Genomic DNA, 20,293 nt, shown 5'->3' on the forward strand with positions numbered 1-20,293 from the left:
TGCAAAAGCCTGCATGGATAGAATGTGAGAATTGACTAATATTTGCCATATTCCAATAATTCTCATGTGCCATTGTAATAATTGGATGGTGAAACTTGCCGGCGAAACAGAAAAGCAAGGCGAAGCATTCAGGCATTCTTGAAAGTCAGGACAATCCTTGTCTTGCAAAGAAACAATATTTGTATAGTTTAAAACAATCATTTTGTAAGTATTTAGTAAATGTGAAATAGAGCTTTATAGTTACTTGATAACATCACCTGCCCGGTGTACCTTCAAAGTTATTCGGCAATCATCATTTATTTGTAAAATACTGTGTCCATAATCGTCTGTCGCAACACTGTTTCCATATCGTCGCCAAGCCTATCTCCAACCTTTTTAACCTGTCTCTCCTTTCTGGGGAGGTTCCCATTGCTTGGAAGGCAGCTACAGTTCGTCCTTTATTTAAAGGGGGTGATCAAGCTGATCCTAACTGTTATAGGCCTATTTCTATTTTGCCGTTTATCAAAAGTGTTGGAAAAACTTGTCAATAATCAACTGACTGGCTTTCTTGATGTCTGTAGTATCCTCTTGGGTATGCAATCTGGTTTCTGCCCAGGTTATGTATGTGTCACTGCAACTTTAAAGGTCCTCAATGATGTCACCATTGCCCTTGATTCTAAGCAATATTGTGCTGCTATTTTTATTGACTTGGTCAAAGCTTTTGATACGGTGGACCATTCCATTCTTGTTGGCCGGCTAAGGAGTATTGGTGTCTCCGAGGGGTCTTTGGCCTGGTTTGCTAACAGTTGAAGTTGGAAGTTTACATACACTAAGGTTTGAGTCATTAAAACTCGTTTTTTAACCACTCCACAAATTTATTGTTAACCAACTATAGTTTTGGCATGTCGGTTTGTGCATGACACAAGTAATTTTTCCAACAATTGTTTACAGACAGATTATTTCACTTATAACTCACTGTATCACAATTCCACTAGGTCAGAAGTTTACATACACTAAGTTGACTGTGCCTTTAAACAGCTTGGAAAATTCCAGAAAATGATGTCATAGCTTTAGAAGCTTCTGATAGGCTAATTGACATCATTTGAGTAAATTGGAGATGTACCTGTGGATGTATTTCAAGGCCTACCTTCAAACTCAGTGCCTCTTTGCTTGACATAATGTTAAAATCAAAAGAAATCAGCCAAGACATCGGAATAAAAATTGTAGACCTCCACAAGTCTGGTTCATCCTTGGGAGCAATTTCCAAACGCCTGAAGGTACCATGCTCATCTGTACAAACAATAGTACGCTAGTATAAACACCATGGGACCACGCAGCCGTCATACCGCTCAGGAAGGAGACTCGTTCCGTCTCATAGAGATGAGCGTACTGTGGTGCGCAAAGTGCAAATCAATCCCAGAACAACAGCAAAGGACCTTGTGAAGATGCTGGAGGAAGCAGGTACAAAAGTATCTATATCCACAGTAAAAATGAGTCCTATATCGACAACCTGAAAGGCTGCTCCGCAAGGAAGAAGCCACTGCTCCAAAACCGCCATAAAAAAGCCAGACTACGGTTTGCAACTGGACATGGGAACAAATATTGTACTTTTTGGAGAAATGTCCTCTGATCTGATGAAACAAAAATTGAACTGTTTGGCCATAATGACCACTGAAGCACGAGGGTGCCAGCATCGTGTTGTGGGGGTGCTCTGCTGCAGGAGGGACTGGTGCACTTCAAAAAATAGATGTCATTGTGTGGAAGGAAAATGATGTGTATATATTGAAGCAACATCACAAGAAATCAGTCAGGAAGTTAATGCATGGTCGCAAATAGGTTTTCCAAATGGGCAATGACCCCAAGCATACTTCCAAAGTTGTGGAGAAATGGCTTAAGGACAACAAAGTCAAGGTATTGGAGTGGCCATCACTAAGCCCTGACATCAATCCTATAGAAAATTTGTGGGCAGAACTGAAAAAGCGTGTGCGAGCAAGGAGGCCTACAAACCTGACTCAGTTTCACCAGCTCTGTCAGGAGGAATGGGCCAAAATTCACCCAACTTATTGCGGGAAGCTTGTGGAAGGCTACCCAAAACGTTTGACCCAAGTTAAACAATTTTAAAGGCAATGCTACCAAATACTAGCTGAGTGTATGTAAACTTCTGACCCACTGGGAATGTGATGAAAGAAATCAAATCTGAAATAAATCTTCCTCTGTACTGTTATTCTGACATTTTAACATTCTTAAAATAAAGTGGTGATCCTAACTGACCTAAGACAGGTGAATTTTTAACAGGATTAAATATCAGTAATTGTGAAAAACTGAGTTGAAATGTATTTGGCTAAGGTATATGTACATTAGCGACTTCAACTGTACCTCTCTGAGAGGTACAGGTACAAAAGAGAAAGAGGTACAGTCACCAAGGGAGTACCGTAAGGCTCAATCCTAGGCCCCACGCTCTTCTAAATGTACATCAACAACTTAGCTCAGGCAGTAGGAAGCTCTCTCATCCATCTATATGCAGATGATAGTCTTATACTAAGCTTGCCCTCCCTGGATTTTCTGCTAAATCCTCAACAACAAAGCTTTTTTATTTTCCAACAAGCTTTCTCTACCCTTATCCTTGTATTAAACACCTCCAAAACAAATGTCATGTGGTTTGGTAAGAATGCCCCTCTTCCCACAGGTATTATTACTATCTCTGAGGGTTTAGAGCTTGAGGTAGTCACCTCATACAAGTACTTGGGAGTATGTCTAGATGGCACACTGTCCTTCTCTCAGCACATATCAAAGCTGCAGGCTAACGTTAAATCTAGACTAGGTTTCCTCTATTGTAATCGATCCTCTTTCACCCCAGCTGCCAAACTAACTCTGATTTAGATGACCATCCTACCCATGCTAGATTACGGAGACATAATTTATAGATCGGCAGGTAAGGGTGCTTTCAAGCGGCTAGATGTACTTTACCGTTCAGCCATCAGATTTGCCACCGATGTTCCTGATAGGACACATCACTGCACTCTATACTCCTCTGTAAACTGGTCATCTTTGTATACCTGTCGCAAGACTCACTGGTTGAGGCTTATTTATAAAAGAAAAACTCTTAGGCTTCACTCCCTCCTGAGATATCTCCTGCAGCCCTCATCCTCCACATACAACACCCGTTCTGCCATTCACATTCTGTTAAAGGTCCCCAAAGCACACACATCCATGGGTCACTCCTCTTTTCAGTTCGCTGCAGCTAGCGACTGGAACGAGCTGCAACAATCACTCAAACTGGACAGCTTTATCTCAATCTCTTCATTCAAAGACTCAATCATGCTCGCTCTTACTGACAGTTGTGGCTGCTTTGTGTGGTGTATTGTTGTCTCTACCTTCTTGACCTTTGTGCTGTTGACTATGCCCAATAATGTTTGTACCATGGTTTGTGCTGCTGCTATGTTGTGTTGCTACCATGTTGTTGCTACCATGCTGTGTTGTCATGTGTTGCTGCCTTGCTCTGTTGTTGTCTTAGGTCTCTCTTTATTAAATGTTGTGTTGTCTCTCTTGTTGTGATGTGTGTTTTGTCCTATATTTATATTGTATTTTTTTTATTCCAGGCCCTGTCCCCGCAGGAGGCCTTTTGGTAGGCGTAACTGTAAATAAGAATTTGTTCTTAACTGACTTGCCTAGTTAAATAAAGGTTGACAAAATAAAAATCTACCCTTGTCGAACAGATAGAAATGTTTTTGGGGGTGGGGGGCAACATTGCCTTTGTCGAATAAACCGTGGTTTGTGGAAACCTGCTCTATTGATGAAACTATCCGCCGCCATTGTCGCAACCCCTCTCTTTCATATCGTCTGAGATCCCCAAGGATTGGAAAGCTGCTGCGGTCATCCCCCTCTTCAAAGGGGGAGAAACCCTGGAACAAACTGTCACAGACCTATATCCATCCTGCCCTGCCTATCTAAGGTCTTCGAAAGCCAAGTCAACAAACAGATCACTGACCATCTCGAATCCCACCGTACCTTCTCTGCTGTGCAATCTGGTTTCCAAGCCGGTCACGGGTGCACCTCAGCCTCAGCCACGCTCAAGGTACTAAACGATATCATAACCGCCATCGATAAAAGACAGTACTGTGCAGCCGTCTTTATCGACCTGGCCAAGGCTTTCAACTCTGTCAATCACCATATTCTTATCGGCAGACTCAGTAGCCTCGGTTTTTTCTAATGACTGCCTTGCCTGGTTCACCAACTACTTTGCAGACAGAGTTCAGTGTGTCAAATCGGAGGGCATGTTTTCCGGTCCTCTGGCAGTCTCTATGGGGGTGCCACAGGGTTCAATTCTCTGGCTGACTCTTTTCTCTGTATATATCAATGACGTTTCTCTTGCTGCGGGCGATTCCCTGATCCACCTCTACTGTCTACCAGACAACACCATTCTGTATACTTCTGGCCCTTCCTTGGACACTGTGCTATCTAACCTCCAAACGAGCTTCAATGCCATACAACACTCCTTCCGTGGCCTCAAACTGCTCTTAAACGCTAGTAAAACCAAATGCATGCACCCGCACGCCCGACTAGCATCACCACCCTGGATGGTTCCGACCTAGAATATGTGGACATCTATAAGTACCTAGGTGTCTGGCTAGACTGTAAACTCTCCTTCCAGACTCATATCAAACATCTCCAATCTAAAATCAAATCAAGAGTCGGCTTTCTATTCCGCAACAAAGCCTCCTTCACTCACGCTGCCAAGCTTACCCTAGTAAAACTGACTATCCTACCGATCCTCGACTTCGGCGATGTCATCTACAAAATGGCTTCCAACACTCTACTCAGCAAACTGGATGCAGTCTATCACAGTGCCATCCGTTTTGTCATTAAAGCACCTTATACCACCCACCACTGCGACTTGTATGCTCTAGTCGGCTGGCCCTCACTACATATTCGTCGCCAGACCCACTGGCTCCAGGTCATCTACAAGTCCATGCTAGGTAAAGCTCCGCCTTATCTCAGTTCACTGGTCACGATGGCAACACCCATCCGTAGCACGCGCTCCAGCAGGTGTATCTCACTGATCATCCCTAAAGCCAACACCTCATTTGCCGCCTTTCGTTCCAGTACTCTGCTGCCTGTGACTGGAACGAATTGCAAAAATCGCTGAAGTTGGAGACTTTTATCTCCCTCACCAACTTCAAACATCAGCTATCCGAGCAGCTAACCGATCGCTGCAGCTGTACATAGTCTATAGGTAAATAGCCCACCCATTTTCACCTACCTCATTCCCATACTGTTTTTATTTATTTACTTTTCTGCTCTTTTGCACACCAATATCTCTACCTGTACATGACCATCTGATCATTTATCACTCCAGTGTTAATCTGCAAAATTGTATTATTCGCCTACCTCCTCATGCCTTTTGCACACATTGTATATAGACTGCCCATTTTTTCTACTGTGTTATTGACTTGTTAATTGTTTACTCCATGTGTAACTCTGTGTTGTCTGTTCACACTGCTATGCTTTATCTTGGCCAGGTCGCAGTTGCAAATGAGAACTTGTTCTCAACTAGCCTACCTGGTTAAATAAAGGTGAAATAAAAATAAAATAAAAAAGACTATTGAGTAGAAGTTGTATCTAATGTAGTGTTCCTGTGTAAACACAATGTTACGTCTAGTACCTGCATTACTGTTTTAAAATTATTTATACATTGTCCATGTTGAATAAAGTAATACATTAGCACTTAATTTGCCTCAAGTAATGAAGGTTATTGTAAAAATGGGGTAATAACACGTCAAACTGTGCCAATCAGCTAACTTCCGTGACCAAATAAGGAGAAAAAGTAGTACCAGACACATGCGGGTTGATATGTTCCAATGTGTTATGAGCTAGAACACCGTTTTGACTGACATTTGTCTGCCCGGCATTTCTATTTTCGTGTGGCACTTGTAGATTATCCACTTGTATTTACCACAGATTGGTTTAGAGATATAGACGTAGTTATCATTTGTTACTTTCATACTCTGCATAACCATGCCTGGATTTTCCGACAGAGATCGTGGCAGAGACAGGGGGTAAGTAGGTAACGCTAATGTATGTTTAGCTAGGAAAAGACGGTGCGCTGGTTAGTTTTAACGCGAGAACTTAGCTATGTACGTTTTGTTTATCCATGCCATTGGCTTGAGGTGCAATGTTAATACGACTTTTTTGAACCCTAATCAAGTGTTAAAGTACATTTTGTTTGATCTAATTGATGTAACAAGCAGGTCGGGCAAATGTTTAGCTGACAGTTAACATTAGCTAGCTACAATAACGCGTTAGCAATGGGAGATTCTCAGAGGCCTATGCTATGTTGGATATAATAACCATATTCACCACACTTGCACATCGGCGCTTAATATATAGTATGTGATGTTGGTTAAGAACCCTGGAATGTTTGGTCAGCTTGGATGTTAAATTGTTTCGAATCAAAATGCCGGCCGGTTCCCTTTGTTCCTCCTCTACCGGCCGGAATTAAAATGGCAGCTAAACTGGTTTAAACGTGACGCAGAAACAAATGTAGTTAAACCTACCACATCTTTGCATGTGTAAGTAAATGGGTCATTGCTGTCCAGCCCTTGATCGTGACTCTCCGTTACATTACACATGTAATTAAAAGTGCTTTCCTCACCATTTTAAATAAGCATGCCCCATTCAAAAAATGTAGAACTAAGAACATATACAGCCCATGGTTTACTCCAGACTTGACTGCCCTTGACCAGCACAAAAACATCCGGTGGCGTATTGCATTAGCATCGAATAGCCCCCTCGATATGCAACTTTTCAGGGAAGTTAGGAACCAATATACATACACAAGCAGTTGGGAAAGCGAATGTTAGCTTTTTCAAACATACATTTGCATACTGTAGCACAAACTCAAAAGTTCTGGGACACTAAAGTCCATGGAGAATAAAAGCAGCTGCCCACTGCACTGTGGCTAGGAAACACTGTCACCACCGATAAATCCACAATGATAATTGAGAATTTCAGTAAGCAATTTTCAACGGCTGGCCATGCTTTCCACCTGGCTACCCAGGTCAACAGCCCTGCACCCCCCCACAGCAACTTGCCTAAGCCTCCCCCATTTCTCCTTCACCCAAATTCAGACAGCTGATGTTCTGAAAGAGCTGCAAAATATGGACCACTACAAATCAGCTGAGCTAGACAGTCTGGACCCTTTCTATCAACAATGATCCGCCGCAATTGTTGCAATCCTATTACTAGCCTGTTCAACCTCTCTTTCGTATCGTCTGAGATTCCTAAAAAGCCAAGTGAACAAACCGATCACAGACCATTTCAAATCCCACCGTACCTTCTCCGCTATGCAATCTGGTTTCCGAGCTGTTCGTGAGTGCACCTCAGTCACGCTCAAGGTCCTAAATGATATCGATAAAAGGCAGTACTGTGCAGCCGTCTTCATTGATCTGGCCAAGGCTTTCGACTCTGTCAATCACCGCATTCTTATCGGCACACTCAACAGCCTTGGTTTCTCAAATGACTGCCTCGCCTGGTTCACCAACTACTTTTCAGATAGTTCAGTGTGTCATCTGAAGGCCTGTTGTCCAGACCTCTGGCAGTCTCTATGGGGGTGCCACATGGTTCAGTTCTTGGGCTGACTCTTTTCTCTGTATACATCAATGATCGCTCTTGCTGCTGGTGAGTCTCTGATCCACCTCTACGCAGACGACCCCATTCTGTATACTTCTGTCTCTTCTTTGGACACTTAACTAACCACCAGATGAGCTTCAATGCCATACAACACTCCTTCCGTTGCCTCCAACTGCTCTTAAATGCAAGTAAAACTAAATGCATGCTCTTCAACCGCCTGCCCGTCTAGCATCACTAATCTGGAAGGTTCTGACTTAGAATATGTGGACAACTACAAATACCTAGGTGTCTGGTTAGACTAAACTCTCCATCCAGGCTCACATTAAGGATCTCCAATCCAAAATTAAATCTAGAAACAGCTTCCTATTTCGCAACAATGCATCCTTCACTCATGCTGCCAAACATACCCTCATAAAACTGACCATCCTACCGATCTATGACTTCGGCGATCATTTGCAAAATATTTAAACTCTACTCAGATTGCATCCAATTTGCTATCACAGTGCCATCCGTTGTGTCACCAAAGCCCCATATACTACCCACCACTGCGACCTGTATGCTCTTGTTGGCTGGGCCTGGCTTCATATTCATCGCCAAACGCACTGGCTCCAGGTCATCTATAAGTCTTTGCCTTATCTCAGCTCACTGGTCACCATAGCAGCACCCACCCATAGCACTCGCTCCAGCAGGTATATTTCACAGGTTACCCCCAAAGCCAACTCCTCTTTGGCCACCTTTCCTTCCAGTTCTCTGCTGCCAGTGACTGGATCGAATTGCAAAAATCACTGATGCTTGAGACCCATATCTCCCTCACTAACTTTAAGCATCAGCTGTCAGTTGTACACAGCCCATCTGTAAATATCCCACCCAACTACCTCATCCCCATATTGCTTTTTTTTTTTTTTGCTCCATTGCACCCCAGTAGCTCTACTTTCACATTCATCTTCTGCTCATCTATCACTCCAGTGTTAATTCTAAATTGTAGTTAAGTGTTAAGATAAGAGCTACGATGCTCAGTCTTAAAATTTAAATGCATCGATTGCGGTATGGGCTTGGAAACTTAAAAACCTTATCTTTCATATTGGCGAAATTGATACACACAGTTATTGGGTTCGGGTACCCACACGGCCATGTTACAGCGATTGTTTACGGAAGAGAGAGTGGACTACCTGCACTATTTAGACACCTGAGTCTCAGACCACCTGTTTGTAAACAGAAGACGGATGCCACAAATGTGTCGTCACTGAAAACCACTGTCGGCCGTAACTGTTAAATGGTTTACAGCTCGTATATTTTCCATTTGTGAAATTATTGACGTATTAAAGTAGACATATTTGTTTCTATAACCAATTCATGTTTAGATTGAGTGTTTGGCTTCCAGAGCCAATTTGTCAATTAATGAACACTAAGCAGTAACGTTTGCCAAATCTTGGACAAAGGGAACCTAACTTACGTTATGGTAGCTGTTGTAGTACTCATCAAGCCATGCATTCAAGGGGGAATGTGAGGTATCAGTTCCTCAATGTAGCTTGCATAACTATCTGACTTCAACCCAGCATTCACTGTATGCTCAGTCATCTAACATTAGGATGTTCCCCCTACTATTTCAGGTATGGAGCTGCACCTCGTTTTGGAGGCGGCGGTGGTGGCAGTAGGGGTGGACCCCCTCAGGGGAAATTTGGCAACCCAGGGGAAAGGCTGCGCAAAAAACACTGGAACATGGATGAGCTCCCAAAGTTCGAGAAGAACTTCTACCAGGAGCATCCGGATGTGACCCGCAGACCACCTGTAAGTGACCCAGGCAGTTATTTCCTTTCCATCTGATTTGAGTGTGGCCTAAACCTTTTGATTCAAATGATCTTTGCCTATGTACAACCTTTGTATGTGTCTGATTGCAGCAAGAGGTGGAGAACTACCTGCGAAGTAAAGACGTAACAGTGAAAGGCAGAGACTGCCCCAAGCCCATGATGAAGTTTCACGAGGCCAATTTTCCAAGTGAGTAAAACCGCTCTTCCAACTTCGCTTAAGAACAAGCTGGTTGTATAAAATGGTGGAATTGAATCTCATATGTAATCTAACTTTGTCTTTTTCAGATTATGTGATGGATGTGATTGCCAAACAAGGTTGGGCTGAGCCAACTCCTATCCAGGCGCAGGGCTGGCCTCTGGCCCTCAGTGGGAAAGACATGGTGGGCATCGCCCAGACAGGCTCCGGTAAAACCCTTGCTGTAAGTACATTGATTTAAAACTATGCTTAGTAGCATCTTTCTGGTACATATTTGTGCAGTTGAACCATTTGAGCTCAGTTTTAATTATTATTATTTTTTTTTACAGTATCTTCTACCTGCAATCGTGCACATTCAACACCAGCCATTCTTGGAGCATGGAGACGGACCTATAGTAAGTATACCATAAGCCTCTTGAATAGAGAACATCCCTATTAGTTTTTACAGGGTGAGTCCAGCTGAATAACACTTGTCTCTATCTTTGTTTCTCAGTGTTTGGTGCTGGCCCCGACCCGTGAGCTGGCTCAGCAGGTGCAGCAGGTTGCCGCTGAGTACGGCAGGGCCTCCCGCCTGAAGTCAGTCTGCGTCTATGGTGGAGCCCCCAAAGGACCCCAGATTCGGGACCTTGAGAGAGGTATCTATCCACCACTTTTGTTTTGCTCTCATTTGTTTGCTCAATACGTTGATTCTGTATTAAATAATTTTGGTGATAGAGGCAGACATCTGAGTGAGTGTCTGTTTCCCCCCCTAGGTGTTGAGATCTGTATTGCCACCCCAGGGCGTCTCATAGACTTCCTGGAGGCTGGGAAGACCAACCTTCGCAGGTGTACTTACCTTGTGCTGGACGAGGCTGACCGTATGCTGGACATGGGCTTCGAGCCCCAAATCCGCAAAATTGTGGACCAAATTCGAGTATGTGGCTTTGACTCAACGCAATTCCCTTTGCTAGAATTCGTCAGTATAAAGACTCATTCAATACTTGCTGCTGATTTCAATTGGCAGAATTCCCATTGGACTTTGACAAATCATTGCAGAGTCTGTATACCATGACTAACCTGTACCCCTGCACATTGACTCGGTACAGATAACCCTGTGTATATAGCCTTTTTATTTTTTTAACTTTAGCTTCTTTATTAAATATTTTCTGAACTGTTTCTTGAACTGCATTGTTGGTTAAGTGCTTGTAAGTAAGCATTTCATTGTCAAATCTATACTTGTTGTATTCGGCGCATGTGACTACTAGAATTTGATTCGATTTTCCTGTAGGATCAGCCATTTAGTATTTTATCAAATCCTTTAAGTAATCTATTCTCTCTGTTGTTCTCTCAGCCGGATCGTCAGACCCTCATGTGGAGTGCCACCTGGCCCAAGGAGGTGCGCCAGCTAGCTGAGGACTTCCTGAAGCAGTACGTCCAAATCAACGTGGGCGCGCTGCAGCTCAGCGCTAACCACAACATCCTGCAGATAGTGGACGTGTGCAACGACGGCGAGAAGGATGACAAGTGAGTGACCCATTCCTCCTCAGCAAAGCCAAACATCACATTTACACTGCTTCATAATTGAAGGAATTCAAACGGAAGAACTCTTCATTTGGTAATTCATTTGTCTCATCCAGGATATAGTGTGAGTCATGTCAATTTGTATCCGGTCTCTTGTCTTTTACACTGAAGACTCCTCCGGCTGCTGGAAGAGATCATGAGCGAGAAGGAGAACAAGACCATCATCTTTACCGAGACCAAGAGACGCTGCGATGAGCTCACCAGGAGGATGAGACGAGATGGGTAAGTGTCATCACACTAGTGTCTCATTTAACTGGTAAATCATTCTCCCTGTAATGAGTCATGCCTCTGAAGCCCATGTTTGTTTGTTACAGCTGGCCAGCAATGGGTATCCACGGAGACAAGAGCCAGCAGGAGAGGGACTGGGTTCTCAATGGTATGCCTGAAATATTTTCAATAAAAATACATATTATTGTGTTTTTTCACAACAATATTATGGACTTGTATAATTGAAGTCGCTCTTTCCACAGAGTTCAAATACGGCAAGGCCCCCATCCTCATCGCCACTGACGTGGCCTCCCGCGGTCTAGGTCAGTATGGCTTTGGTTAAACACTCTGGTTGTTTTCCTCAATATTTTCACTTTTTAAAGAAAGTGGTTTTGGCTTTCTTTAACTTCTATGCATTTTCTGAGTTTTTCTCACCTAAAGGTGCAGTCTTTGTGGCAGGGCCTAGGCATGACAAGTCCCAGGCCTCGAGGGGGAAGGAGGACATATTGGAAATGAAGTTGCCCCACTGGCTGCCACCCAGTGGGCCTAGAGAGGTGAAAGCTCTGTGTGCCAGTAATCCTCAAGTCAAAAGGCAGTGTGGCTAAGCCTTGTTTCTGATATCTTTTTTTATTTTTTATACATGACATTATTTGTTCTCTGTCCATGGATTTTTACCTGAAATGCCTTCGTCGAGACGTTTCCAACTCAAACGTTACACACAAATGCTTGACGTGACCATTTGCCTTGCATGCGTTTTGTAGAGGGCACTGTATTGCAAGTCACTGTTTTGAGATTTGGAGAGATTCAGTTAGTTGCGGAGCTTGTCCCCAAAAAAGCATGGGCGTTGCGAATGTCACGGCTTTCCATTGCTATATATTTTTTCTCCCTCGCTCAAAGCACTGGTTTTCTTGAAATGGAGAGAGCAGTTTTCAACTTACAGTTGTCGAATTGAAATTGATGAGAAACTGGCACGTGTTTAAGGGGCTATGGGAACATCTAGAGAAAGTGAAAATAGAAGAGCTTCAAAAACCAAAGTTCCTCCCTCGCCTGCTTTTTAAAGTCATGTCGAGACCTGCCAACGAGAGACATTTTCTCAAGTGAACGAACACTGGCTTCTGGGAAGATCTTGCCTAGACGAGACTGATGGGGGCGGGGTGCTCTATGCTCTCTGAGGGGCACCACAGGGGTCAATACTTGGACCTTTTTCATTTTTGCCTTTTTTGGGGTCCCCCCTCAAATTAGTACTTGGTCTATTCGGTCTTGGCAAGACGTGCAGTGAGGCCTTTATTAGCAAGCTTCTCATGAGTGTGTACTGGGAAAAAGGACCTTCAGAACCCATACCAACTGAAAGGTCCTATATTGGCACACGAGGAGGCAACAGTGCACATAGCGGCCCTACTGCGTAGAAGCTCCTGGATGTCACTTGACAATTTGTGGGGGAGTTCGCTGCATTGGGAAAGGACTAGTGAATGCATACTCCTTAATGGTAAGACTTCAAATCCAGTTATTTTCCTCCCCTGGTTAAAAAAGGGAGGGAGAATGCCATTTTTTGATATGGTAAGCAAACGGAGTGTGCATCTCGTTTCTCTCTTCCCACAGTAGTATTCCCATGGAGTAGAACGTTTTTCTTGGATTATGTTGGTTAACCCCATTCTTTGCAGCTCAGCTAAGTATCCAGTCTCTGGAACATTTTAGCTCTCCATTCTCTATGCTAACCTTGTCCTTTGGTCTGGCTGTTGTGGTGTGCAAAATCCTGTATGGTGTCCTTTTTGCCACACTGCAACACTTTACAGATGTGGAGGATGTGAAATTTGTCATAAATTATGACTATCCTAACTCCTCTGAGGACTATATCCACCGCATTGGACGCACAGCCCGCAGTCAAAAAACAGGCACTGCCTACACCTTCTTCACCCCCAACAACATGAAACAGGCCAGTGACCTCATAGCTGTGCTCCGCGAAGCTAACCAGGCTATCAACCCCAAGCTCCTCCAGATGGCAGAGGCCAGAGGAGGTAATTCCTATGGCGGGTGAGATGCGAACAAGGCTGTGGTTACATCTGCAGACATTTTGATTTTATAGATTAGACATCTATTTGAAGGGTTTTGGGGCACAGCTTCTTAAAAATTAAATACGAAGATGACCCACCTTGTTCTCACCATATTTGTCAATTATCATTTTAGTTTAAATGTCTTCGACACCCATCACTGCTACCAGTCTCACCACTGCCCTGTCTCTTGTTTTCCAGGTCGTGGCGGGGGGGGAAGAGGTGGCTTTAGGGATGACCGGCGAGATAGGTATTCTGGGGGGAGGAGTTACGGTGGTGGTGGTGGTGGTAGTTACAGGGACAAGGATAGCGACAGGGGGTTCGGAGGGGGACCAAAGAGTGCCTTCGGCACAAAAACCCAAAACGGAGTGGGCTATGGCGGTAGCACCTATGACAAGGGCGCTAGCTCTGGCGGTAGCTACGGCAACAGCTACGGCAGCAACGGACAGGCTAGCTTCGGCGCCACCAACCAGGTGGGTGCGTTCGGAGGCCAGAACTTCCAGGCCCCTCCACAGTTTGGAGCTGCACAGGTGGCTGCCCCAAACGGCATGGGTCGTCCGCCATTCCCCTTTAACCCACAGGCACAGCAGTCCCAACAACCCCCACCCATGGTACCCTACTCTATGCCTCCCCCTTTCCCACAGTAACTGACTAGGTGTAGATTGTGTGCACAATTCACAACCAAACCACAATTTTTTTCCCCCCCTCGTCTTTAAATCTTTTATTATTATTATCCTCTGTACTGTTTAACTTTTTTTGCTTACAGCAGGGTTGGATTTCTTCAGTGTAACCCCAAGCATTGAAATGAGTCCCAATGGGGGCTGTTGAAGTGCATCTAACTGGTGCACATCTCCTTGACTGTTTTTATTTGTTACATTCCTCAGTAATTTATTTTTACTAAGTAATGCAGATTTTGAGTTAGTGGTATGTTTAAAGTGATATGTTAAGATCTTACTTGGGGGACATGCATGGGCCTTCAAATAAAACAATTAAATTGAAGTTGTGGTGGTTCATTCTTCTATTGAATATTCATTCAGAATGTAATCTTCGTGGAATTGATTTTAAAACAATTAAATCATACCACAAAAGAATATAGCAAACATTCCTAATTGCACAAGTATAACCGTAAGGTAACAAGTTAAAGATGAGAACTTGTCTTGGTGTCATGTCGGCACGGAAGTGACGTAGACATAGCTTTACTTCCGGGTGCGCCAGGTTTACGCTTTACACATGGTTGCAAGTATTTAAGAAATAAGAGTATTTATATTAAGTTGACAGGCTTTGCCGAAACTACTAGTGGTATAATTCGTAGGTGTCCTTTTCTAACGTGATTTCAGCCTGGGAATTACTTCTTAAGATGTGAGACCGCACGCAATGCATTGCTAGTTTAATTGCAGCTTGACGCGTGCCTAACTTCTTTTCAATAACGGAATGAGTGATTTCTAAATATGCTCACTTACTGTGTTAGACTCATCTGGAGATGTGAGAATATAACAAGAACCTCACACTGCTGCAGGGTAGCTTTTGCACGTCAGCACTGCAGTACTGCAACTCCTGTCAGGTCTGTCGCTGACTCCGACCATACCAAAACACTGATGCAGCTATGCACTGACAGGTATTACATAGCTTCTGGCCAACTTCATAGAGATTATTTTCAGCGCGGAACAAACTGTGGATATGGACCACTTGGTATGGAACTTAAAAAGAACATTCTTGAACAGTGGTGGAACTCTGTGATAGGGTTCAGGGCCGAGGTGTTTGGGATAAGCACTCTACACGCTAGTAAGGACAGAACTACCGAGAGGGATGGACAGTTGAGGGTTGTTGACACCGAGAACCTACGTCAAATACTTTCCCAGGGAGAGCTAAGCAAGGACCAACTTATTCAGAAGCTACAGACTCATATCCAGAATGGTGCATCTCTTCGAACTAGTCTTTTCCAAGGTAACTATCATTGGGTGTTGTATTGTACACCTCTGCTATTTTTACTTGTGTGCATGCTTCAGGACATAAATCAACTCGTATAGTTAAATTAAACGTTGGGTTTCCAGGCTAACATGGTCAATGCTCCCCCCCACCCCCCTCCAGGTGCTTTGGAGCAATATGTGCCCTCTTTGGAACTAGTGAACCGAAAGTTGCCGTTCGGCCTGGCTGAGACAGGATTGTGCTTCCAGCCATCAGGTGGACCTAGTTGGTGAGGCTAACTCCTCCCTTAAATCACATGAACTATTCACCTGCACTGTGATCAGTTACCATTGTGCTTATTCAAAGTGCAAATAGATTTAATTTAGCATAGATTTAACCTAAGTCGCATGTTCTTGTGTTGTTTGAGATGGCAGATTGCTATAACACCTGGGCATAGCAGACTAAAGAGTAGTTGTGTGCTTTAAAGGTAGACTCCGCGAGATGACGTGCATTCAGAAAGTAAAAAGCATAGTGGTTCAATTCCTGCAACAACTAAGAGCGCTGAAGCACGAGGTTCAACTTCTCCACTGTTTTGGTCCCGTACCTATGACATTCCAACAGCATGACTCGAACCTGTGCGTATGCACACATACTGTGTGTGACTGTCTGAGCAAAGTCTTGTATATCGCTCAACTCAATATCTGCGGTGCTGCTCATGGCAAAGTCATTTTGCAGAGTCTACCTTTAACCCCTATCCTGTGTGTCAATTTCTGGCAGCCCAGATGAAGTTACCCAGTCCTCTTTGGTGTGGTTCTGCTCGCCCCGCACCTCCTCACAGTGGTTGGACTACTGGGCACGGCATCGGCTGCAGTGGTGGAGAAAGGTGGGTCACTTTCTGATCCAATTTCAATACGTTGTGGTCAAGATACGTTTCTCTGTCTGCAAATTAATCTGAGTCATTTGGAGGTGTACCTGTGGCTTTATTTCAAGGCCTACCTTCAAACTCAGTGCCTCTTTGCTTGACATAATGGGAAAATCAAAATAAATCAGCCAAGACGTCAGAAAAAATGGTAGGTCTCCACAAGTCTGGTTCATCCTTGGGAGCAATTTCCAAACGCCTGAAGGTACCACGTTCATCTGTACAAACAAAAGTATGCAAGTATAAACACCATGGGACCACGCAGCTGTCGTACCGCTCAGGAAGGAGACGCGTTCTGTATCTTAGAAATGAACATACTGTGGTGTGAAAAGTGCAAATCAATCCCAGAACAACAGCAAAGGACCTTGTGAAGATGCTGGAGGAAGCAGGTACAAAAGTATCTATATCCACAGTAAAATGAGTCCTATGTGCAACTGCACATGAGGGCAAATATTGTACTTTTTGTAGAAATGTCCTCTGGTCTGATGAAACAAATATAACTCTTTGGCCATAATGACCATCGTTATGTTTGGAGGAAAAAGGGGGAGGCTTGCAAGCCGAAGAACACCATCCCAACCGTGAAGCACGGGGTGGCCACATCATTATGTGGGGGTGCTTTGCTGCAGGAGGGACTGGTGAACAAAATAGACAACTTGACTTAATGTGGATGGTAAAGTACTTTTCTCTAATCTCATCTCTCTGTCCATCCAATCCTATCCCTCCATTCATCTATGATCCAGTTTGCCCTGGGCCCGTCCGACTTCAGCTGCAGTGACATAACAGAAAAGGAGCTGGCAGGCCGGGCGTCTCGTGGTGTGAAAATTGTGTACAATTTCCCATGGGGCCAAGAGGCCCTGGAGACTCTGTTGAGCCGAGGGGATGCAGAGTTGCTGCAGACACACAAGAGCACTCGCAACAAACTACAGGTCAGTGTAATGATGCCTTCTTCTGCAGGGACAAAACTGCAGTTAATACCCTATCCCTCTTATCCTGTCACTATAAAACAACTTAGGAGTAGATCTTAATCATTTTTCACAATATGTCAGTTGCACAGGAGGCTGCTGAGGGGAGGACAGCTCATAACAATGGCTGGAATGGAATGATATTAAACACATGGAAACCATGTGTTAGATTTGTTCGATACCATTCCATTAGTTCTGTTCCAGCCGTTACTCTGAGCCCATCCTCCCCAATTAAGGTGCCACTGGTCGCCTGTGGTCAGTTGTGTAGCGGCAGGTAGCCTAGCAGTTAGAGCATTATGCCATTAACCATAAGGTCTCTGGTTTGAATACCCAAGCTGACAAGGTGAAGAATCTCTGTGCCCTTGAGCAAGGCACTTAACCCTAATTTGCTCCAGGTGCGTTGTACATCTATGATGCCCTAACAAGCAAAAAGGCAGTAACTGCTAATTTGGTCAAAAATGAGTTAATATCATTCTTGCTACGTTAAATACATGCTTAATCATGTGGACAAGTATCCTGCCTCTGTTTTGGAGAAAATGTGGGTCATGTTAGCAGTAACTGCACTAGGTTTCTATGAAACCAAAGTAAATGAAAGCAATTTTTCTCAGTTCCACGCTATGAGCAGGTACTGCCTTTTTGCTTGGTAGGGCAGTATGGCTGACCCTGTAATACACCGGATAAGTCTAGTGAAATGTGTTGTATGTGACAAAACATATTTTTGTTATTAAAGTAAGATTGTATTAATCAATGCTCCATATGTTTTCTGTCTGTCATGCACAGTGCCTAGATGGAAGGAAGTCAGTTGTCCCCTATGCCATCTCCGTAACTGGAAACCTAGAGCGAGGAGTGTTGGCGTACCTGTACAACTCACTCCAGCAAGTAAAGAAAGTCGACAGCAAACAGAGGCTACAGCAGAGAAAGGTGAGACGCCTAAGTCCTTTCCACATTAGCTTTCGTATGGTTACGTCTCTTTTTTTATTTATTTAATTTTTTTACCTTTATTTTACTAGGCAAGTCAGTTAAGAACAAATTCTTATTTTCAATGATGGCCTAGGAACAGTGGGTTAACTGCCTGTTCAAGGGCAGAACGACAGATTTTGTACCTTGTCAGCTCAGGGATTTGAACTTGCAACCTTTCGGTTACTAGTCCAATGCTCTAACCACTAGGCTACCCTGCCGCCGTGATAACATGGGTTAGAACTTGAGCATTCAACATCTTACTTCTGTTTTTTGAACTGATGGAAATTGTTAGAATGTGCTACACACACTGACTTCTTGTTGCCCTTGTAGGTTTTGAAGCTCCATCCTATTTTGTCTCCAGTCAAAGTGGCCTTGGACATGGGAAGGGGAGCCACTGTGGAACTAAGACAGGTAGGAAACAATTGAGATATACACACAGTTATTCAATAGGACTCTGAGTGTAGTTCTAAAATTATATTCTACATCTTAGGTTTGTGAAGGCTTGCTGAAGGAGTTCTTGGAAGGGGGAGTCTCTGCATGGCCTGGATATCTTGAAACCATGCCAACTTCAATGGAGCAGCTGAACACAAAGTATAACTTCTTCATACCATGATAGTATATTTCTTTATGTTGTGGTTTATCATTTCATGTAACGGATTTCATGTATTGTCTACTGTTGGATACATTCTGAATACAATAGAATTTTGACATCAAAAGCCACACCTATTTAGTGACCATGCAATTTGGTGTATACAGAATTATGTAACATGTTGACGTTTGACTTCACTGAAGGTGATCTCGATATCTGTACTGTTTCCCTGTGGGGACCCAACTGTAAGTATGTTTGGTGCCTGTGTGCCCAGGTATGACGAGATGGGGGTGCTGTTCACTGTGGTGATCAGTGACAACACGCTTGAGAGTGGCCTACTGCAGGTGCGCAGCCGCGACACCACCATCAAGGAGACCATGCACATCTCCGAGGTCAAGAACTTTCTGGCCAGATACATATCTGCTGCACAGAACATATGAAGGAGTAATATTAATGTCCCGGGTGAACCGGGTTAGCATGGATTACATTTGTTTTGGAACCGGACTGCCTCCCGGGCGTGAGCCAGGTGCCCCATTTTAGCCGTTGGTGAATTCAGCTTTAAACCGAAGGGACGTAGATTAAGCAACGATACTAGATGTTATATGGATCTGAACTATGCTGCCTTGTTGACAACATGGCAGAGTGGTGCAGATTACTGTTTTATTTGAGAAGAGTGCTCCTCCTTCCCCGCTTTGTCCATTCACGTCACATGCCATAGCACGGTGCACTTAATCAAACTCCCTCATTGATTGAAAACGGACATTTGGCAAAATGGGGTGGTGGGCCCTCATGGGCAGCAGGAAAGCTGTCTATATGTGTTTATGTTTTGGATAACTGTAGCTCAAAGCCAATTTGACTATCTAGGATACTATATTAAAAGTTGTAAATCATTTTCACTGTGGTTGTCATTTTGTTGTCGAAGTGTCACTCAAATGCTGTCATATCAGTAGCAAATTCTCATATGGAACCTTCTCTACGGGTCAACAAAACATTATTAAGTGTGTGTGTGTGTGTGTGTGTGTGTGTGTGTGTGTGTGTGTGTGTGTGTGTGTGTATGTATGTATGTCATATCAGTAGCAAATTCTCATATGGAACCTTCTCTACGGGTCAACAAAACATTATTAAGTGTGTGTGTGTATGTATGTATGTATATATATATATACACACACACTGTTGAAGTCGGAAGTTTTACATATACTTAGGTTGTCATTAGTCATTAAAACTCGCTTTGCAACCACTCCACAAATTTCTTGTCAATAAACTATAGTTTTGGCAAGTCTGTTAGGACATCTACTTTGTGCATTACAAGTAATTTTTCCAACAATTGTTTAGACAGATTATTTCACTTATAATTCCCTGTATCACAATTCCAGTGGGTCAGGAGTTTACATTACACTAAATTGACTGTGCCTTGAAACAACTTGCAAAATTCCAGAAAATTATGTCATGGCTTTAGAAGCTTCTGACATCATTTGAGTCATTTGGAGGTGTACCTGTGGATGTATTTCAAGGCCTACTTTCAAACTCAGTG

General features: G+C 43.6%; 2 protein-coding genes across 4 annotated transcripts; both read left to right on the forward strand.

Moving 5' to 3' along the window:
• Positions 1–5,830: 5,830 nt before the first annotated feature.
• Positions 5,831–14,426, forward strand: LOC118389208 (probable ATP-dependent RNA helicase DDX5). Of its 3 annotated transcripts, none has more exons than XR_008144713.1 (13): positions 5,831–6,035; positions 9,219–9,396; positions 9,507–9,603; positions 9,702–9,835; positions 9,942–10,007; positions 10,106–10,247; positions 10,365–10,525; positions 10,943–11,115; positions 11,284–11,394; positions 11,487–11,548; positions 11,643–11,702; positions 11,821–12,865; positions 13,173–13,338. XR_008144713.1 is itself a non-coding variant. In XM_035779045.2 (13 exons), exons 1-13 carry the CDS (start codon positions 5,995–5,997, stop codon positions 14,072–14,074), a joined length of 1,893 nt encoding a protein of 630 aa, XP_035634938.1. In that variant the 5' UTR covers positions 5,833–5,994; the 3' UTR covers positions 14,075–14,426. The 3 variants fall into 3 exon arrangements, 2 of the variants coding, with proteins under 2 accessions (XP_035634940.1, XP_035634938.1); XM_035779045.2 differs by lacking the exon at positions 11,821–12,865 and adding an exon at positions 13,629–14,426 and having other exon boundaries at positions 5,833–6,035; positions 13,173–13,394; XM_035779047.1 differs by having other exon boundaries at positions 11,821–13,338.
• Positions 14,427–14,592: 166 nt separating this feature from the next.
• On the forward strand, positions 14,593–19,654 carry polg2 (polymerase (DNA directed), gamma 2, accessory subunit). Its single transcript, XM_035779049.2, has 8 exons — positions 14,593–15,371; positions 15,516–15,621; positions 16,110–16,215; positions 16,992–17,177; positions 17,994–18,134; positions 18,504–18,584; positions 18,664–18,764; positions 19,037–19,654. The coding sequence occupies exons 1-8, from the start codon at positions 14,876–14,878 to the stop codon at positions 19,200–19,202; spliced, it is 1,383 nt and encodes a 460-aa protein (XP_035634942.1). The 5' UTR covers positions 14,593–14,875; the 3' UTR covers positions 19,203–19,654.
• Positions 19,655–20,293: the final 639 nt, after the last annotated feature.

This window comes from Oncorhynchus keta, chromosome 10, assembly GCF_023373465.1.
Source record: "Oncorhynchus keta strain PuntledgeMale-10-30-2019 chromosome 10, Oket_V2, whole genome shotgun sequence".
Taxonomy (NCBI): domain Eukaryota; kingdom Metazoa; phylum Chordata; class Actinopteri; order Salmoniformes; family Salmonidae; genus Oncorhynchus; species Oncorhynchus keta.

Excerpts from the sequence above, each read along its gene's own strand:
- polg2 (XM_035779049.2), top strand. The coding sequence starts at position 14,876 with ATGCTCACTTACTGTGTTAGACTCATCTGGAGATGTGAGAATATAACA. Across the intron at positions 16,216-16,991 it reads GGCTGCAGTGGTGGAGAAAG|TTTGCCCTGGGCCCGTCCGA; the intron begins GTGGGTCACTTT and ends TCTATGATCCAG. Across the intron at positions 18,135-18,503 it reads AGAGGCTACAGCAGAGAAAG|GTTTTGAAGCTCCATCCTAT; the intron begins GTGAGACGCCTA and ends TTGCCCTTGTAG.
- LOC118389208 (XM_035779045.2), top strand. The coding sequence starts at position 5,995 with ATGCCTGGATTTTCCGACAGAGATCGTGGCAGAGACAGGGG. Across the intron at positions 6,036-9,218 it reads GATCGTGGCAGAGACAGGGG|GTATGGAGCTGCACCTCGTT; the intron begins GTAAGTAGGTAA and ends CTACTATTTCAG. Across the intron at positions 9,836-9,941 it reads GCTCCGGTAAAACCCTTGCT|TATCTTCTACCTGCAATCGT; the intron begins GTAAGTACATTG and ends TTTTTTTTACAG.